The 21,030-nt window shown below is 36.6% G+C and overlaps 1 protein-coding gene across 6 annotated transcripts in view; it reads right to left on the reverse strand.

Annotated features, from left to right (window-relative positions):
- Atg5 (autophagy protein 5) overlaps window positions 1–21,030 on the reverse strand; it is a 112,010-nt gene that overhangs the window by 4,640 nt on the left and 86,340 nt on the right. For all 6 annotated transcript variants that reach the window (XM_090408775.1, XM_090408773.1, XM_090408772.1 and 3 more), the window contains exon 7: window positions 19,500–19,608. In XM_090408775.1, the coding sequence (XP_090264901.1) occupies window positions 19,500–19,608 (109 nt within the window). The remainder of the gene's footprint in view (window positions 1–19,499; window positions 19,609–21,030) is intronic.

The following is a 21,030-nucleotide window of genomic DNA, read 5'->3' on the forward strand; positions in this document are numbered from 1 at the left end:
GTCCTGTCCAGTGTGATCCCCATATATTTAAGGTTTTGGGTTATACAGCATTTGACCATTCATTTCAAATTTTGATTTCTCGTGGACCTGTTTCTGACAGAGGTGAAAACTAGACACCTCTGTTTAATTTAGGTTTCACTGCAATGACCAGTTACTAAAATAAATACTTGGTGTAGCTAGATCTCTGGCTAATATATTCTCTGTCACTTTTAGTCATCGATTTTCAGTTGCTATTGTCAGGTTGGTTGCATTAGCAAACTTCCTGGAGACAGTCAAGAGCAACTCACTAATATACAATTGAAGAGCAGTGGAGCCAACTTTTAGTACTAAATTAGGAAATAATTCCAGCAATCAGGCTCAATAGCCTTACTAGTCAATTACTAATAGCAAAACTACAAGTACTGCGACCATATTTGTCTACCAACGAATATTGTTTTACCAACATAATATTTTTATACATCTTTATTTAACTTTTATGATGATAAAAAGGAAGGTAAGGAGTCTCTGTTGTGATGCCATACAGCAAAGATATCGTCCATATATCTAACCCAAAAGGATGGGTGAGGGAATATAGATGAGAACAGCACTTCTTCTAGATGTTGTAAATAAAAGTTGGCAAGAGCAGGAGAAAGTGGACTTCCCATTGCTGTTCCTTCCACTTGGTTGTAAAATTTGTTTTGACAAGGGTCAAAGCTGTATAACTGAGAGGAGACCTCCACATAGCCTTTAAAGGAATGCGGAGAACCGACCAGGGCTTCTGACCTAATGTCCAATCCTCACCTTCTCGTGGTGCACCCTGTTGGGTATCTACTTGGATACTGAACGAACAAGGATGGACTGGCAATTTGGGATTTACCCAACCAAATTGTATTCTTATTGGTTAAACCAAAATAAAAAATGATGGTACAACATGACAAAATTTCATGCCGGCTGGGGCGTCGCCCGGTTAAACAAGGCCCCCGTTGTTTTCGCCAGGGAACCAGGCGAACAGCGAAAAGTCAGCTACTGGAACAAATCTGAAAACAAACCCCAACTCAACATCACCAGAGTTAAAGATCGGTACTATCAACATAAGAAGCCTGAATGGCAAAGAAATGGAGCTAGCTGAGGAATTAGATAAGTACCAGATCGACATAATAGGGGTGACTGAAACAAAAAAGACAAAAACTGGTGAGATCTTTTTGAACAATAAATACAAAATGTTATATTTAGGCAATGACAATCAAGGAAAAGGAGTAGCCATAGTATTCAACACAAAATACGAGGCTAATCTTCTTGAATGGCAGTCAGTCTCAAGTAGAGTAATGTGGGCAAATATGAGAATGGGGAACTGGACAATGAGACTTATTTGTGCCTATGGTCCCACAGAAGGTTCTACTAAGGTAGAAGTGGAGGAATTTTTTGAGGCTCTAGAGAAAGCTACTGGCACAATGAAAAAGGAAAAGTTGGTCCTTGTTGGGGATCTAAATAGCAGAGTAGGAAATGACTGTGAGACATAAAAAAATATTTTGGGAAAATTTGGAGAAAAGAGCAAAGCTAATAATAATGGCAAATATTTGTTGGATTTCTGCTCAGGACATGGACTAACACACCATGTTCCAACATAAAAATATGCACAAATTTACACAGAGAGAAGAGGTAAGGAATAAGAAAAGTCTCATGACTATGTTATTGTTGATAGTGATGTTTTCTCCCTGGTGCAAGACACCAGAGTGTACAGAGGATTTGAAATTGGAAGTGATCACTATTTAGTCTTGAGAATAACATGTAAGAAAGTTTTAAAGCGAATAAAAGTTGAGCAGCTCTCAGATGTGAACTGTAGACTAAAATACAAAAAGATTACTGAAGAAAAAATGAAAGAGTTTGAGAACAGGAATCAAACCTTGGAGATTCAGTGGCAAGCCTTAAAGAAAACCCTGATTGATTCAGCTAGAGAGTCATGTGGTGAAGTTGTCTGCAAGGATAGAAAAATTAGAACTCCATGGTGGACACAGGAAGTTAAAGAAGCAGTGAAGGAAAAGAAGAAAGCATATCAAAAGTTCCTGTCAAATAAGTCAGCTTGTGCTCTTAGAGAATACAGAGACAAATGCAAGAATGCTAAACAAAAGTCATGGGAGGACTTTGGCAAGAACATAGAAAATAAATATCAAGAAAGTGGCAAAATATTCTGGAGGTTGTTGAAGCTTAGGAATGGAGGAGAGTGCTGTAAAAGGAGTTAGAGATGATAAAGGTGACATGAAAACGGGAGAAAAAGATATCCTTGAAGTATGGAGTAATTATTTTGAAAAACTGCTAAACGAAACAAGCAGTGATGACAGCACAGTGGTAAAAACACTGACCAGGCATGCAGTCAGGAATACATATCCATACTTGAAGTAGAAAAAGCCATCAAAGGCTTGAAATGTGGAAAGGCACCAGGAGTAGATGATATTCGACCAAAAATGCTGAAGTATGGTGGTATAAGAGTCTTACAGTGGCTGCACTGCATAGTTCAGAAAGCCTTCACAGAGGGACTAATTCGCGATGATTGGAGTAGAGCTCTCATAGTGCCCATATATAAAAAGGGATATAAAATTGCATGTGAGAATTACAGAGGTATTTCCCTACTGAGTGTTCTTGGCAAGATCTATGCAAGTATACTTGAGAAACGGTTGAGAAGACTTGTGGAAGTAAAGCTTGGTGAAGAACAAGCTGGATTCAGGCCAAATAGAGGCTGTCAGGATCAGATCTTCACTTTACGACAAATAGTCGAGAAAGCATGGGAATATAACAAAGATCTGTATTTAAGTTTTGTCGATTTGGAAAAGGCATATGACAAGGTGCCAAGGGAGAAGCTATCCAATACGCTCCAGTTATATGGTGTCAATGGGGCATTATATCAAGCAATACTTAGTCTTTATTTGAGTTGTAAGTCAGCAGTTAGAATTGAAGGAAGTACAGGAAGATGGTTTAATGTTAAATCTGGTGTGAGACAAGGATGTACATTATCCCCTCTGTTATTCATTATCTATATGGATCACATTATAAAGGAAAGTGGTATTAAACATGATATCAAAATTGGAGATGTTAATGTCAGCTCTTTGCTTTATGCAGATGATGTTATACTTCTAAATAAATCCGCTACAAGTCTGGAAGATTCTCTGACTAAATTGAATAACTGTTGTAATAGATATGGTATGAAGGTCAGCAATAAAAAGACAAAGACAATGAAAATAGGCAGAATCATTGAAAATGTCAACTGTGTTGTGAATGGAGAACCTGTGGAACAAGTAAAACATTTCAGCTACTTAGGCACGATTTTTAGTGAAGATAGTAAATTAAATATAGAAATAGACAACAGAATCAGCAAAGCTGGTATGGTGGGAAGTCAATTGAATAATTCATATGGAATAAGAGAGAAATTAGTTGGAACACTAAATTAGCTGTATAGAAGACAGTGTTCAAACCAGTTTTAACTTATGGATCTGAGAGCTGGGTCAGAAGTAAAACACTTGACCAAAGACTAGAGATTGCAGATATGAGAGTCCTGAGAAAGATTATAGGCGTGAACAGATGGCATCAATGGCAATATCATATTAAAAAACGAGGATACGAGGAAAGAACTTGACATTGTCAGCATCCAGGAATGTGTTAGCAGAGCTAATCTCAGGTGGTATGGTCACTTAAACAGAATGGGCAAAGAAAGATTAGCAAAACAAGTATTCTCTGCCAGGTTGGCAGTAAAACGACCCAGAGGAAGACCAAGATATAGGCGGATTGATACGGTACAAAGGGCCTTAGACAATAGAAATATAAGATCTGATAATGTTGGAGTCTTGACAAGTAACAGACTGATTTGGTGGAAAATTGTAGATAGGAAGTTATTAATGATGTAATTTTTTCATGTAGTACTATCATATCCTGTACACCCCTTCAGGGTACATGGCAGGAATTTGATGATGATGATAATATCTTTCATAAATAAAATTAATGTAACGATATTTAAATATCTTTAAAAAGACTGACGACATTCCAAAATAGTTCTTTTTAGCTATTTCAGTGCTGAGCAGTTGATGCTTATGATATAAACTATTCATATTTTTAACGTTTGCTTTAAACAGAAACTCAATATGCTTTCAGTGAAGTAGTTGAGTTGGCTTTTCTTGTTACTGTGTGCAAGGAAATCTGCTGTTGTTTCCCCTTAGAGAACTTAAGAATTGGTGCAGAAAACTTTACAGAGAAAGATATGCCAAGTTCTTTCTCTGTTACGTCTGTTGGAGTAAAATATGTTAACCTCTGGTACTTACGAAATACATTTCTCAGCATCCCTGAGTTGCCTTAGCTCACACTACTTAAAAGGCATGCGCACTGTCCGAGCATACATATATTTGCCTTTTATTAGTGCATTTGATAAAAGTTTCACCAGCCTAACAGCTGTTTCGAACTGGCTGGTTCTCTTCAGAGACCAGGCAGAAACCTTAAGAGAGCAAAAACTCTCAGTACTAAGGAACTTGAAATGCCAGAGAAATGTATTTTTCGTGAGCAAACTCTCGATCGGTGCATAAAAGTAATTACTAAAATAAAAAAAAGGCTTCAGTTCGACAATGTAAAATTATATAAGCAAGGTGGATATTAGATCAAGCATTATTTCAGTGAAATAAGTGAAAGGCTAGTAAAATCTTTACCAAACGCACTAATAAAAGCTGAATATATGTATGCTTGGGCAGTGCACGTCTTTTAAGTAGTGCAAGCTAAGGCAACTCGGGGATGCTGAGAAATGTATTTCCTACAAACTCTCTGGTCAACTTATGAAACTTTCTTAGTTTCCACATTTGGCTTAGAAATCAAATTTGATTCCTCTGATTTTAATCTAAATCTTCTGAAGCACTCATAGCTGCATCAACCCCACCTATATAATCTTGGTCTTATTTGGCTCTTTTCCTTCTATTTCTGTCACAAATACTTTACTTTGCTAATTTTTCAACTTTTTCACACACACACACACACACACACACACACAAACATACCACCATCCAACACAAAAACTAGGTGTCATCAGCACCCTCAAACAGAGTCTTAATAATCTCTCCAATGAGCAGGCACTGAACAAAAAATACGAAATTATTATCCAAATGTTTATAAAAAATGGCTACAATAAAAAAACAATTCACAACATCTTCCACAAAAATACCATTAAAAGCAAAAACGATTACAAGAATGCCATACCATAGCCACAGATAGAACACTACAAAAATACAATATTAAGGCAACCTTCTGCAAAATTAAGAACTTTACTCAGCTCATTCAAAGATCCTCTTTTCAATACCTTGCCCACCCAGGAGTTTACAAAATTCAGTACACCTGCAACTTATCCTACATAGGTGAAATAGGACACACCATCCCTATAAGAAAAGACAAACATAAATGCCACATTAAATTCGTCCAGTATGGTAAAACAGGCCAGTCAAACCATGCACTTCACACATGTCACAGAATGAACTGGAAAGGCACCAAGTCCCTACACTGGACTAAAACCTGGTTTGAAAAAAGTTCAAAGAAGCCTATGAGATGCTGAAACATAATCTAAATCTAAACAAGAATGATGGATTAATAATTCCAAGAAGCCTGTGAGATGCTGAAACATCATCTAAATCTAAACAAGAATGAATGGATTAATAATTCCAAGCATCTGAAGGACCCATCTTCAACCTATATAGTATCCAGAACAGACAGAAGAAAGCCTTAATATGAGAGGATTATAGAAACTGTTTAATGTAGTTCCACTATAAAACTGTTAAATATATCTCCTCCAGGAGATGTGCTTTTGTATTAAGGGTAAATATTAAGATTAGTGATCAGAACTTATTCTATTTTTACCATGACTTGCCTTGGTCTATTTTAAACCTGGTTTTACTCCATTTCCTAGGCGCAAACTTCACTTGTTTGTCTGTTTGTTTACTTGGGAAATGGAGTAAAACCAGGTTTAAAATAGCTTGGTATCTTTAACATTTATTATACCCAAGGTAAAATACTTTCTACATTTACATCTCCTCCTGAGATGTTTATTTAATAAGGTTAAAACACCTTATGGCAACTTGTTCTGGTAAAATACTTATAAGCTCTGTATTACTAAAATCTTGGTATTTCTAGCCTGGCTCCCACTGATGAGACCTCAATAAAGGTCGAAACCGGTCTGGGTAGTGGCCCCTTGCCTTTAATACAAAGTATCATACATTAAAGTTCAAAGAGAGATGTGCTTTGCATTAAGGGTAAATATTAAGATTAGTGATCAGAGCTTATTCTAATTTTACCATGATTTGCCTTGGTCTTGCACTACGTGCAGGGTCAGCTAGACTTGCAACACTTGCAGGCGCAAACTTGATTTGTTTGTCTGTTTGCTTACTTGGGAAATGGAGTAAAACCAGGTTTAAAATAGCTTGGTATCTTTAACATTTATTACACCCAAGGTAAAATACTTTCTACACACACACACACACACACACACACACACACACACACACACACACACACACACACACACACACACACACACACACACACATATATCATCTGTATATATTTTATTTAATAATTTTTTTTTTTTTTCACCAGAGGTCAAGCTAGGGTAAATGATTAACAAAGCATTTAGATTTATCTTACTTTTGTGTAGGGTCACGAAGCTTGTCTTATACATGTTTTCTTGATGATGACCTCAATACAGAGTATTATTTTCTTAATTATAAGTAAAGTAATTACTCCAACACGCATGTTTTTGTCTCTATAAATTCTTCACTATGAATGCTGACCTTAAAAAAAAAAGTTTACTTTATCTGTCCGTGGCAGACCTACACAATGATTTGCCTTTCACTGCCATGTTGTATCAATGTGCTAACAAAAGCAATGTATTTCTGATAACATCACTTAAGATATTTAAATAAACACCGCATTCCACACTCAAATATCTCACAGTAATAATTAATCTACAATTTAGACAATATCGGCACATATTTAAATATAAAATTTAACTCATCTTGCTGCAGCCCACACAATGTTTAACACTGTTTCATATACCATATCACATTTTCTTTCTATAAATACTGTATTCAGAATATGGCATAGTTCTTTTTGCTAATTGTTTCCCACGATATTTTAATTTTTCATTCTTTATCTTATCTAATTTAGCTGATTTTCTATTATTAAATTCTTTAAGAATTTCTTCAACATCTCTTTCTGTTATTTCAAAAGTAATGTTATCCTCTTTGTTCTTTTCTGTATACAGATTTTGAAAATAATCTTTCCCCAATCCAATATTTGCTTCCTACTTTAATTTAGTTCTTTCTTTTAAGTATGTATTCTCCAAATTCTTCATTGAAAATCTCCAGATTCTCAAAGAATCTGGTTCTAATTCTTCGAAGTAGTTATTCCATTATTCCTATTTTATTTTCTTTATCTTACTATTTACTTTATTTCATATAGTTTTATTATTTCTTCATAAACTGCGGTATTTGATTTGTTTTGTAGATACCTGTGAAATGTGGTTTTCTTTTCTTTCACTAAACCATAGTGTCCATCTTTGATCCATTTTTGTACTAACTAAATCTTTCTAATGCTTATTTTACTGCTTCATATACAATGTCTTTAAAGGCTGTCCATTTTCCATCTAATGTTTGTTTTTGCTTTTTAATGTTTCTAGTTTTATCTAACAGCCCTTTCCAGTATAGGAATTTTATACTTTCATCCTGGAGTAATTCTATCTTGTAGTTTGTTCTTTTCTGTATGTCATGTTTTGTTCTTTGATAGTTTTATTTTTCCAAGAACTAACCTATGGTTACTTCCTATATCTGTTGATGTTAGAACTCTTACCATGCCTTTGCAAAGTCCAGCAGTATCATGGTGTAACCAATTCTTTTATTCAATTCTGCTGTCACTTTATTATAAACCCATGTGGCCCACCATAGAGCATCATATTTTTATCCACCCATTCCTGAATTTTACCCGAATGTTTGGTGAAAGAGGGTTAGTCATGGAATAGTAAATATCAGTTATGGCATTCTGTCTTGCTAATGTAAAACACACACAATTCTTAAATCACTTAAGGAATTGAACAACATAGATACGAATATAAATTAAATTACACTTTAATAAATATTTCTGATATTTCGGCAATGTCACATTGCCATCTGAGATGAAGCTATTCTCCTAAAAGTCCTGATGGCACCCTGTAGCAGGCTAAGTAGGTGTTCTTGGCCATTGGGGTGAAGGTCTGCTGATGTAAGCCTCCCAAATTTGGGGCATTCGCATACAACCAAATTTGTTGAGGTTTGGAGAGTTTCTTAGAGCTGAGGCTGATTCCATAAATAGTCTTTCGAATTTGTTTTTGTTACGGTGTATTACTGTAGCTTTCTTCCACCGTATTCTGTGCGTGTATCCAGAGCATGGTCTGCAAGATCAGAATGGCTGTACTTGTGAAAACGGATGTAGTCCTTGTGTTCAGAAATTCTGATATTCGCTGTCCTGTCTGTTTGGCCAAAGTAAGACAGTTTACAGCTGCAAGGGACCTGGTATACACCAGGTAGGTATAGGAAAAGTCATCATCATCATCATCATCATCAAATTCCTGCCATGTACCCTCAAGGGGTGTACAGGATATGACAGTACTACATGAAAAAATTACATCATTACTAACTTCCTATCTACAATTTTCCTCCAAATCAGTCTGTTACTTGTCAAGACTCCAACATTATCAGATCTTATATTTCTATCGTCTAAGGCACTTTGTACCGTATCAATCCACCTATATCTTGGTCTTCCTCTGGGTCGTTTTCCTGCCAACCTGGCAGGAACACTTGTTTTGCTAATCTTTCCTCTCCCATTCTATTTAAGTGACCATACCATCTGAGATTAGCTCTGCTAACGCATTCCTGGATGCTGACAATGTCAAGTTCTTTCCTAATATCCTCATTTTTAATATGATATTGCCATTGATGCCATCTGTTCACGCCTCTAATCTTTCTCAGGACTCTCATATCTGCGATCTTTAGTCTTTGGTCAAGTGTTTTACTTCTGACCCAGCTCTCAGATCCATAAGTTAAAATTGGTTTGAACACAGTCTTGTATACAGCTAATTTAGTGTTCCGACTAATTTCTTTCTTATTCCATATGAATTTATTCAATTGACTTCCCACGATACCAGCTTTGCTGATTCTGTTGTCTATTTCTATATTTAGTTTACCATCTTCAGTAAAAATTGTGCCTAAGTAGCAGAAATGTTTTACTTGTTCCACAGGTTCTCCATTCACAACACAGTTGACATTTTCAATGATTGTGCCTATTTTCATTGTCTTTGTCTTTTTATTGCTGACCTTCATACCATATCTATTACAACAGCTATTCAATTTAGTCAGAGAATCTTACAGACTTGTAGCGGATTTATTTAGAAGTATAACATCATCCGCATAAAGCAAAGAGCTGACATTAACATCTCCAATTTTGATATCAGGTTTAATACCACATTCCTTCATAATGTGATCCATATAGATAATGAATAACAGAGGGGATAATGTACATCCTTGTCTCACACCAGATTTAACATTAAACCATCTTCCTGTACTTCCTTCAATTCTAACTGCTGACTCACAACTCAAATAAAGACTAAGTATTGCTTGATATAATGCCCCATTGACACCATATAACTGCAGCGTATTGAATAGCTTCTCTCTTGGCACCTTGTCATATACCTTTTCCAAATCGACAAAACTTAAATACAGATCTTTGTTATATTCCCATGCTTTCTCGACTATTTGTCGTAAAGTGAAGATCTGATCCTGACAGCCTCTATTTGGCCTGAATCCAGCTTGTTCTTCACCAAGCTTTTCTTCCACAATTCTTCTCAACCGTTTCTCAAGTATACTTGCATAGATCTTGCCAGGAACACTCAGTAGGGAAATACCTCTGTAATTCTCACATTCAGTTTTATTTCCCTTTTTATATATGGGTACTATGAGAGCTCTACTCCAATCATCGGGAATTCGTCCCTCTGTCCAGGCTTTCTGAACTATGCAGTGCAGCCACTGTAAGACTCTTATACCACCATACTTCAGCATTTCTGGTCGAATATCATCTACTCCTGCTGCCTTTCCACATTTCAAGCCTTTGATGGCTTTTTCTACTTCAAGTATGGATATGTATTCCTGACTGCATGCCTGGTCAGTGTTTTTTTATCACTGTGCCGTCATCACTGCTTGTTTCATTTAGCAGTTTTTCAAAGTAATTACTCCATACTTCAAGGATATCTTTTTCTCCTGTTTTCATTTCACCTTTATCATCTTTAATTCCTTTTACAGCACTCTTTCCTCCATTCCTAAGCTTCTTCAACAACCTCCAGAATATTTTGCCACCTTCTTGATATTTATTTTCTATATTCTTGCCAAAGTCCTCCCATGACTTTTGTTTAGCTAGTTTTACACACTGTTTAGCTTTCTTACATTTGTCTCTGTATTCTGTAAGAGTAAAAGCTGACTTATTTGCCAGGAACTTTTGATATGCTTTCTTCTTTTCCTTCACTGCCTCTTTAACTTCCTGTGTCCACCAGGGAGTTCTGATTTTTTTATCTTTGCACACAACCTCACCACATGCCTCTCTGGCAGAATCAATCAATGTTTCCTTCAGAGTTTGCCACTGAATCTCCAAGGTTTGATTCCTGTTCTCAAATTCTTTCATTTTCTATTCAATAATATTTCTGTATTTTAGTCTACAGTTTACATCTGAGAGCTGCTCAACTTTTATTCGCTTTAAAACTTTCTTACGTGTTATTCTTTTCAATATGAAATTCAATTTTATCCTGCTCAAGACTAAATAGTGATCACTTCCAATTTCAAATCCTCTGTACACTCTGGTGTCCTGCACCAGGGAGAAAACATCACTATCAACAATAACATAGTCAATGAGACTTTTCTTATTCCTAGCCTCTTCTCTCCATGTGAATTTGTGCACGTTTTTATGTTGGAACATGGTGTTAGTAATAACCAGTCCATGTCCTGAGCAGAAATCCAACAGATATTTGCCATTATTATTAACTTTGCTCTTTTCTCCAAATTTTCCCAAAATATTTTTGTATGTCTCACAATCATTTCCTACTCTACTATTTAGATCCCCAACAAGGAACAACTTTTCCTTTTTCATTGTGTCAGTTGCTTTTTCTAAAGCCTCAAAAAATTCCTCCACTTCTACCTTAGTAGAACCTTCTGTGGGACCATAGGCACAAATAAGTCTCATTGTCCAGTTCCCCATTCTCATATTTGCCCACATTACTCTACTTGAGACTGACTGCCATTCAAGAAGATTAGCCTCGTATTTTGTGTTGAATACTATGGCTACTCCTTCTTTTCCTTGATTGTTATTGCCTGAATATAACATTTTGTATTTATTGCTCAGAAAGATCTCACCAGTTTTGGTCTTTTTTGTTTCAGTCACCCCTATTATGTCGATCTGGTACTTATCTAATTCCTCAGCTAGCTCCATTTCTTTGCCATTCAGGCTTCTTACGTTGATAGTACCGATCTTTAACTCTGGTGATGTTGAGTTGCGGTTTGTTTTCAGATTTGTTCCAGTAGCTGACTTTTCGCTGTTCGCCCTGGTTCCCTGGCGAAAACAACGGGGGCCTTGTTTAACCGGGCGACGCCCCAGCCGGCATGAAATTTTGTCATGTTGTACCATCATTTTTTATTTTGGTTTAACCAATAAGAATACAATTTGGTTGGCTAAATCCCAAATTGCCAGCCCATCCTCGTTCGTTCAGTATCAAAGTAGATACCCAACAGAGTGCACCACGAGAAGGTGAGGATTGGACATTAGGTCAGAAGCCCTGGTCGGTTCTCCGCATTCCTTTAAAGGCTATGTGGAGGTCTCCTCTCAGTTATACAGCTTTGACCCTTAAGTGGTTGGTCTTTATTGGGGCGGATAAGGGATGTCAATTTTCTGTATGGCCTGTAACAGGAGGTCGGGTCATGTTTTTTTAAGATTCTGGTAATCTTTTCTGAGGTGCCTCGGATGTAGGGAATGGTGATGAATTTAAAGTGATCCTTGTTGTGGAGGGGGGGCTGTGGTTTGTAGGTTTTAATATTTTTTTTTGGGGGGGGGGGTACCCATTGGCTGAGAAAGTGTTGAGGATGTGATTTAGTTCAGTGTTTAGGGCCATGTCATTAGAACAGATTAGTTTAGCCCTGTTGTATAGTGTTTTCACCACTCCACATTGTTGTGAGGGGGGGGGGGATTGTTGGTGAATGTATCTGCCTGTATGGGTGGGTTTTCTATAAACCGAGAAAACCAAGGTTCCATCAGGCTGGTGGGTGACTAGTGTGTCTAGGAAATGGAAGGCTGTTGTTTTCCTCTTTTTCAAGAGTGAACTTGATTCTGGGGTGTTGGTTGTTTAAGTGCGTTAAGAAGGAGAGGAGTGTTTCAGAGCCATATGGCCAAATAGTGAACACATCATCAACGTAGCGAAGCCATATGGTTGATTTTTGTGGGGCAGAGACTAAGGCTTTTTCTTTAAAGGTCTCCATACAGAAATTGGCCAAGGGTAGGGTAAGTGGTGAACCCATGGCTGTCCCATCTATTTGTTTGTAGAATTTTCCCTGCCAAATGAAATAGCCTGAGTTCATTGTGAACTGAAATAGGGCTGAGATATCAGGAGAAAATTTAGCCTGGATTAGCTCTAAAGTTTCCTTGAGTAGGGCATTTGTGAATAAGAAGGAGACGTCAAAGCTGACCATCATGTCAGTATGTTGGAGTGTAAGATTTTCTATGCTGGCTGTGAAGCGGGCTGAGTTTTTTATGTGTGATGGTGTGTTGCCAGTATAGTGTGTGAGCTCTTTGGCCAAATGTTTAGCTAATTTGTATGTGGGGGGGAAATCAATGTCATCCACGATGGAAAGTAATGGCACAATTTCTTTAAGTATTTTTGGGAGTCCGGAAATACGGGTGGGGGGTATAAAGTTAAACAGCTTTAATCTGTTGGTAACTTCTACAGGCCAAGAAGTGACTTTCTTAAGGAGCCTGTGAAGTTTTCTAATTTGTGAGTTGGTGGGATTTTATTCCATAGGGAGGTAAGTAGCCCGATCTAACAGAAGAGCATTAAGCTTACCTGCGTAGTCCTTTTGGTTAAGTACTACAGTTACATTTCCCTTATCCGCTTTGGTGATAACTAATTCTTTATTAATCCTCATTTCCTGCAAAGCTTTATATTCCTTATTGGATATGTTGGTTTTTGGTGGTCTTGCTTTGGAGAGGACACAAGCTACATCCAGTCTTACAGTGTTGGCGATTTGATGTGGAAGGTGGCGGATTCAGCGTTCGATCTGGATCATAATATCCTCACTAGGTATTTTTCTGGGAGGAATGGCGAAGTTGTGGCCACGTGGAAGCGCGTTGAGTGCTTCAGGCTTCAGGGTGACTGAAGAAAGGTTGATTACGGTGTTAATAGGAAGTTTTGGATTGACGGTAGATTTCTTTTTTTTTTTAATTTTTTTCATCTGTCGGCCTTGTATTTAATCAAATTCTTTGTCTGCAGCGGTATACGAGACATCATGTAAAATTGACCAAAGCTCGTGATTTAAAGTGCAAGAAATCTATTCTTCGAAGGCACAAATAGCTTTGATAACGTCCGCTAAGAGAAACCGCATGGCAGTGATTTGTTCGCGAAGCAACGCGTAGCTGCCGCTGTTATATATACGGAGAGCTTTTTGTGAAACAAAATGGTGCTTGAATTTTACACAGTTCAGGACTACCTGATTATCTGGGCATCGTTTTAGGAAAGTTAGACGATTTAATTGTCTAGACCACTTCAACTTCATTTTACCGTATTGGTGAGCCTTCCGTGCGATAGCATCTCCGTGGATGATGTTAATTCTCGTAGACAAGCTTATACGTTGGTTATGCATTATTAAATCACTCAAGGAATTGAACAACATAGATACGAATATAAATTAAATTATACTTTAATAAATATTTCCGATATTTCAGCAACTTCATTTCCATCTTCAAAAGGAACTTAAAAAAAAAAGGCACGTGCATGTAGGCACTACAACACAGTAACTGAGAATGAAGAGATGAACTATTGTTCTCCTAAAAGTCCAGATGGTGCCCTCTAGCAGACTAAGTAGGTGTTCTTGACCATTGGGCTGAAGGTCTGCTGATGTAAGCCCCCAAATTTGGGGCATTCGCATACAAACAAATTTGTTGAGGTTTGGAGAGTTTCTTAGGGTTGAGGCTGATTCCATAAATAGTCTTTCGAATTTGTGTTTGTTACGGTGTATTACTGTAGCTTTCATCCACCGTATTCTGTGGCGTGTATCCAGAGCATGGTCTGCAAGACCAGAATGGCTGTACTTGTGAAAACGGATGTAGTCCTTGTGTTCAGAAATTCTGATATTCGCATACAACCAAATTTGTTGAGGTTTGGAGAGTTTCTTAGAGCTGAGATAAGCCTGTCTACAAGAATTAACATCATCCATGGAGATGCTATCGCACGGATGGCTCACCAATACGGTAAAATGAAGTTGAAATTGTCTAGACCAGCACTTCCCAAACTATGGGCAGCGGCCCCCTTGGAGGCCATAGGTTTTGTTGAGGGGGCCGTGAAATAATGAAACCAAATTTAAAATCTTTTAAGACTAAGTAGATTTTTTTATCTTAAAAGAAACGTATTAAATTTTTATTATTTATTATTTCTTTTTTGTTATTTTTTATATTTTAATGGAAAAAAAAATCACACATTGGTGCAGGTTCACAAATTTTACTTCCTGCCTATTTTGGCACTTAATGAATATTAGTAAATATATGCTTATTCATATAAGTTTCATTTCAAAACAGAAATCTAAGAATTGCAGTTTCAAATATTTAACTTGATATTGGTGTAGCAGTATTGAAACACATCCATCACATTAAATTGTTATTAAACTTCTTTTATGTTTTTAATTCTTTTGCTTGTACTGCAAAGGTACAATAACAATATATCTATCTATATAAAAATATGAGATAATGTGCCATTTCAAATGTGTACGCAAGATGATAAAAATGTAATATTCGCATTTGATTTTTGCACTATTCGCTGTCTATGTTTTGTATTGAATATAAATACAATAAATATTATAATAATATATGTCTATATTACGATTTTTTTTCGAGGGGGACTGTGAAATATTTTAATTTTTCCAAAGGGGGCCCTGGCATCCAGAAGTTTGGGAAGCACTTGTCTAGACAATTAAATCGTCTAACTTTCCTAAAATGCTGCCAGGACAATCAGGTAATCCCGAACTGTGTAAAATTCAAGCACCATTTTGTTTCACAAAAAAGATCTCCCTATATATAACCGCACCAGCTACGCGTTGCTTCACGAACAAATCATTGCCACGCAGTTTCTCTTAGCGGATATTAATGAAGCTATTTTTGCCTTCAAAGAAGAGCTTTCATGCACTTTAAATCACGAGCTTTGGTCAATTTTACATGACGTCACATGTACCGCTGCAGACAAAGAATTTAAAAAAATATGAGGCCGACAGATGAAAAAATTCGCAAAATTAAAAAAGAACTCTACTGTCAATCCAAAACTTCATACCAACACCGTAATCAACCTTTCATCAGTCACCCTGAAGCACTGAACACGCTTGCACGTGGCCACAACTTTGCCATTGCTCCCAGAAAAATACCTAGTGAGGATATTAATGATCCAGATCGAACGCTGAATCCGCCACCTTCCACATCAAATCAACAGTGTAAGACTGAATGTAGCTTGTGTCCTCTCCAAAGCAACACCACCAAAAACCAACATATCCAACAAGGAATATAAAGCTCTGCAGGAAATGAGGAATAACAAAGAATTAGTTATCACCAAAGCAGATAAGGGAAATGCAACTGTAGTACTTAATCAAAAGGACTACACAGGTAAGCTTAATGCTCTTCTATTAGATTGGGCTACTTACCTCCCTATCGAATACAATCCCACCAACTCACAAATTAGAAAACTTCACAGGCTCCTTAAGAAAGTCACTTCTTGGCCTGTAGAAGTTGCCAACAGATTAAAGCAGTTTAACTCTATACCCCCCGTATTTCCGGACTCCCAAAAATACATAAAGAAAATGTGCCATTACTTTCCATAGTGGATTGCACTGATTCCCCCACATACAAATTAGCTAAACATTTGGCCAAAGAGCTCACACACTATACTGGTAACACACCATCACACACAAAAAACTCAGCCCACTTCAAAGCCAGCATAGAAAATCTTACACTCCAACATACTGACATGATGGTCAGCTTTGACGTCTCCTTCTTATTCACAAATGTCCCACTCAAGGAAACTTTAGAGCTAATCCAGGCTAAATTTTCTCCTGATATCTCAGCCCTATTTCAGTTCACAATGAACTCAGGCTACTTTGTTTGGCAGGGAAAATTCTACAAACAAATAGATGGGACAGCCATGGGTTCACCACTTCCCCACTCTTGGCCAATTTCTTTATGGAGACCTTCGAAGAAAAAGCCTTAGCCTCTGCCCCACAAAAACCAACCATATGGCTTCGCTACATTGATGATGTGTTCGCAATTTGGCCACCTGGCTCTGAAACACTCCTCTCCTCCTTAATGCACTTAAACAACCAACACCCCAGAATCAAGTTCACCCTGAGGAAAAACAACAGCCTCCCTTTCCTAGACACACTAGTCATCCACCAGCCTGATGGAACCTTGGTTTTCTCAGTTTATAGAAAACCCACTCATACAGGCAGATACATTCACCAACAATCCCCCCCCACAACAATATGGAGTGGTGTAAACACTATACAACAGGGCTAAACTAATCTGTTCTAATGACATGGCCCTAAACACTGAACTAAATCACATCCTCAACACTTTCTCATCCAATGGTTACCCCCCCCCCCCCCCCGAAAATATTAAAACCTACAAACCACAGTCCCCCCTCCCCTCCTCAACAAGGATTACTTTAAATTCATCACCATTCCCTACATCCGAGGCACTTCGGAAAAAATTACCAAAATCTTAAAAAAACATGACCTGACCTCCTGTTACAGGCCATACAGAAAATTGGCATCCTTTATCCGCTCCACTAAAGACCAACAACTTTCCCTATACCTACCTGGTGTATACCAGGTCCCTTGCAGCTGTAAACTGTCTTACTTTGGCCAAACAGACAGGACAGCGAATATCAGAATTTCTGAACACAAGGACTACATCCGTTTTCACAAGTACAGCCATTCTGGTCTTGTAGACCATGCTCTGGATGCACGCCACAGAATACGGTGGAAGAAAAATACAGTAATACACCGTAACAAATACAAATTCGAAAGACTACTTATGGAATCGGCCTCGGCCCTAAGAAACTCTCCAAACCTCAACAAATTTGGTTGTATGCGAATGCCCCGAATTTGGGAGGCTTATATCAGCAGACCTTCTGCCCAACGGTCAAGAACACTAACTTAGTCTGCTAGGGGGCACCATCAGGACTTTTAGGAAAACAATAGCTTCATCTCTTCATTCTCAGTTACTGTGTTGTAGTGCCTACGTGCACATGCCTTTTTTTGTAAGTTCCTTTTGAAGATGGCAATGTGACGTTGCCGAAATATCGGAAATATTTATTAAAGTGTAATTTATAATCGTATCTACGTTGTTCAATTCCTTAAGTGATTTAATAATGCATAACCAACGTATAAGCCTGTCTATGAGAATACACAATTCTGAATATGCATGTCTTACTTGATTTCCACTTCTTGTAATTTAACCCTCAAGGGCTCGCTTTAATGAGTACAGGAGTGGCAAACCCAGGATTCCTGATTCTGTACGCTGGCTTACTTCATGTAATATACATCTGTTATATTATCTGTAGACTGGTTCCTACTCTTCTTGCTTTCTTTTTATCTTACTCCTTCCTCCCCAATTCTATTTGTGGTCTAGGGGTGAACCTTTTGTATCTTACTTTGTTATTCTCATGCAGTAAGAGTCTCTTTCTCTCTCAGCATGCCCAGCAGAGGAGTGTCAAACTGGCTGAATTAAAATTGCCCAAACCCCTTATGAATAGAGAATCATTACAGAACTAAGATAATGCTACTGCTCAAAAAGCTCAAAGAATAATTAACCTTCTAATATTGAATAAAGGACTCTTTTTAAACCAGGAAAGACTAAACTGATGGAGAAAGAGCTAAAGAGAATTAAGTATAGGTATTGCCAAATACCTATTATATTCACTTAATTCCTATTATATCTCTCTGGCCAGGAGAAGGTGTGGTAAATTTGAAGAATGGAAGATTGTTTTATTCAGGAAGAGAAGATAACATGCACAGAGAGGGTGTTGCAATATTAGTAAGTAATCACTTGCAGAACTCCATCTGAACCTTAGAACCACATGGTCCAAGAATTATAACAATTAGATTAAAAGGAAAAGTTTTTTTTGTTAATTTTTATGTTTCACATCAATCACATGAAGATGATGAATTAGATACTTTCTACCAGCCACTAAAGGACCTTATTTACAAAACAAACAAAAAGGATATCCTAATAATAATGGGAAACTTCGTAGGTAGATTTACACCAGACATGAAAGATGTGATAGGCATATTTGGGGTGGACAAGAGAAATGAAAGAAGTGAAAGACTGCTGGAATTCTGTAAACATAATCTATTCATCTCAAATACCATTTTTTCCATAGACCATTACATAAATACACATGGACATCTCCAGAAGGTATGATTAAAAATTGTATGGATTACATTCTGTTCAAAAAATAACTGAAAATCCTCAATCCAAAATGAAAGAACACTAAAGAAAGCAGATTTTGACTCTGATCATGACTTGTTTTAGCATGTATAAAAGAATTTGGGAACCTTTCTTGAAGTCAGTCACGTGGTCAAGGTCTCAAACGAAATGCCATCATTATTACTCTATGATATGCATGCCAACTCTGATGTTAGCATGTATATCAACTATTTTGACTACACATGTCTAGCTCACAACAATCACAGTTTTTATAAGTCTGAATATTTTGGGAACATAATATATAAAGCTTCCATGCACTTAACTGTATAATTTTAACCAACAAATATGTAAAGAAGTGAGAAAAAAAACAACTAGGATTGTTGAATACAACATTATTATCTCAAAACCCTAGAACAATTTCAGGTTTAGAAGAATATAATAATAGAAAACACAAGAAATTAATAGTAGTTTTGTTCTCAATTTCTGAATATTTTTAGTATAAAGGGAATCTTACACTGGATTTAAAAAGAATAAAAAATCTATAAAATTAAAATTTAACTGACTAGAACCCGAGAAAGTTTTTCTCACCTGAAGAAGTCGGAACACCGATGAAACTAGTTGTGATTTATTAAAGGTTTTTGTTATACTTTCTCGGGTTCTAGTTAGTTAAATTTTAATTTTATAAATGTATACATCCCAAGTCAATCCTATTTACAACAATATATATATACATATATATACACACACACACACACACATACCATCTTCTAAAACTTGTGGAATGTAAGAGGCAATAAGGTCCCTTAAAGATGTTGCTTTACCCGATTCTGTCTGAGGCTTCATTAACCTTTGAATGAAATTTGTATCTGGCTGTAGAGATAATAAAAAAACAATATAACATAATTAAACATATAATTATAATTGTTAATACAAATTCATAGAAGATTCAAAGAAGTGATCAATATAGTATGTATTCTGACACAATAAATCAAGAATCAAGGGCTGACACTTAATTTTTCAACAAACAGCAAGAATATAATATATATACATTTTTCAATTTAAGTGGGGCAGGAAGGAGGTTTTATACATCACTGAGTAGGCAGTAGTAGTCAAATTCCACCATAGTAAATGGGATTAGATACTTTCTACCAGCCACTAAAGGACCTTATTTACAAAACAAACAAAAAGGATATCCGATGATTAAGAAAATAACTATTTATTAACTTAAAAATGCATGCTGCAATTACTTTTACTAGCCCCACTGTTACACTGGATTGTGGTTGTTTTGCATTTGTAACAAACTTTGTGTTGTGTGCTCTGAAGATGCTGAATATAATACCAGCGAAATATTAGCTTTTAAGTTAATATATAGTTATTTTCTTCATCATCTGTGTTGATATCAAATCCTGAAATCTATTACAAACATGTCCGATGAACACATAAGCCTATCCACGTGTAAAAAGGATATCCTAATAATAATTTCTCACTGCTATGAGAAACTTATGTTAAACTTAATAACAATGAATGCAATATACATTGTGTATTTGTAGACAAAGAACTATAAAATCATTCTTGTCACCAAACAGATTCTTCTTCTTCTTTTTTTTTTTTAATAGATATTGCATATTTCTTATACTTGATCATCTTTCAGACTGTGATTTAAATGTCATTGGGGATATTAAAAATTTTCAAAAGCTATCACAAAACTCTGTTTCTTGCAAAATTCTGTACAAACATTATAATACAAAGTAAATTTTTTTTTTTAAACATAAGCTTGCACTTTTCCACAGCTTGAGTAACATCCTACAACAAACTCTGAATGCCCAAATTCCAACTTCACTGTCTTCCACTTTTATTCCATCTACTTCTGTCCTCTGGAATAGTCTCCCCCACTCTGCCTTCCCCAAAGATTACAACCACAGCTATTCAAGCAAAATGTGAATAGACTCTTCCTTTCTTCTATTCCTCTTGTCCACACACACAGCACTAGTGTGCTATAGGTCTTGTGGCCTTTTGTGTGCGGACTAGATATACTGTATTTACTCGAATATAACTCTCCCTCATGTATATCTCAGACTTCTGATTTTACTTTATGAAAAAAGAAATTAAAAGGTTTTGCATATTTAAAACTTTAAGAAATAGATAGCGAATGTTGTTATTGCAGTTTCAAATACTTTGGAATTCGGTTGAAGAGAATCAGCATTTTAACTCAACAATTGTCGGTTTGCGTTTGTCATTGATTCATGGAATCTTTTGTCAATACCACACCAATCATGTGCATAGAGATGGAAG

Source organism: Typopeltis vanoorti, chromosome 19 (genome assembly GCF_054136105.1).
Source record: "Typopeltis vanoorti isolate ZY-2024b chromosome 19, IOZ_Tvanoo_1.0, whole genome shotgun sequence".
Lineage (NCBI taxonomy): Eukaryota > Metazoa > Arthropoda > Arachnida > Uropygi > Thelyphonidae > Typopeltis > Typopeltis vanoorti.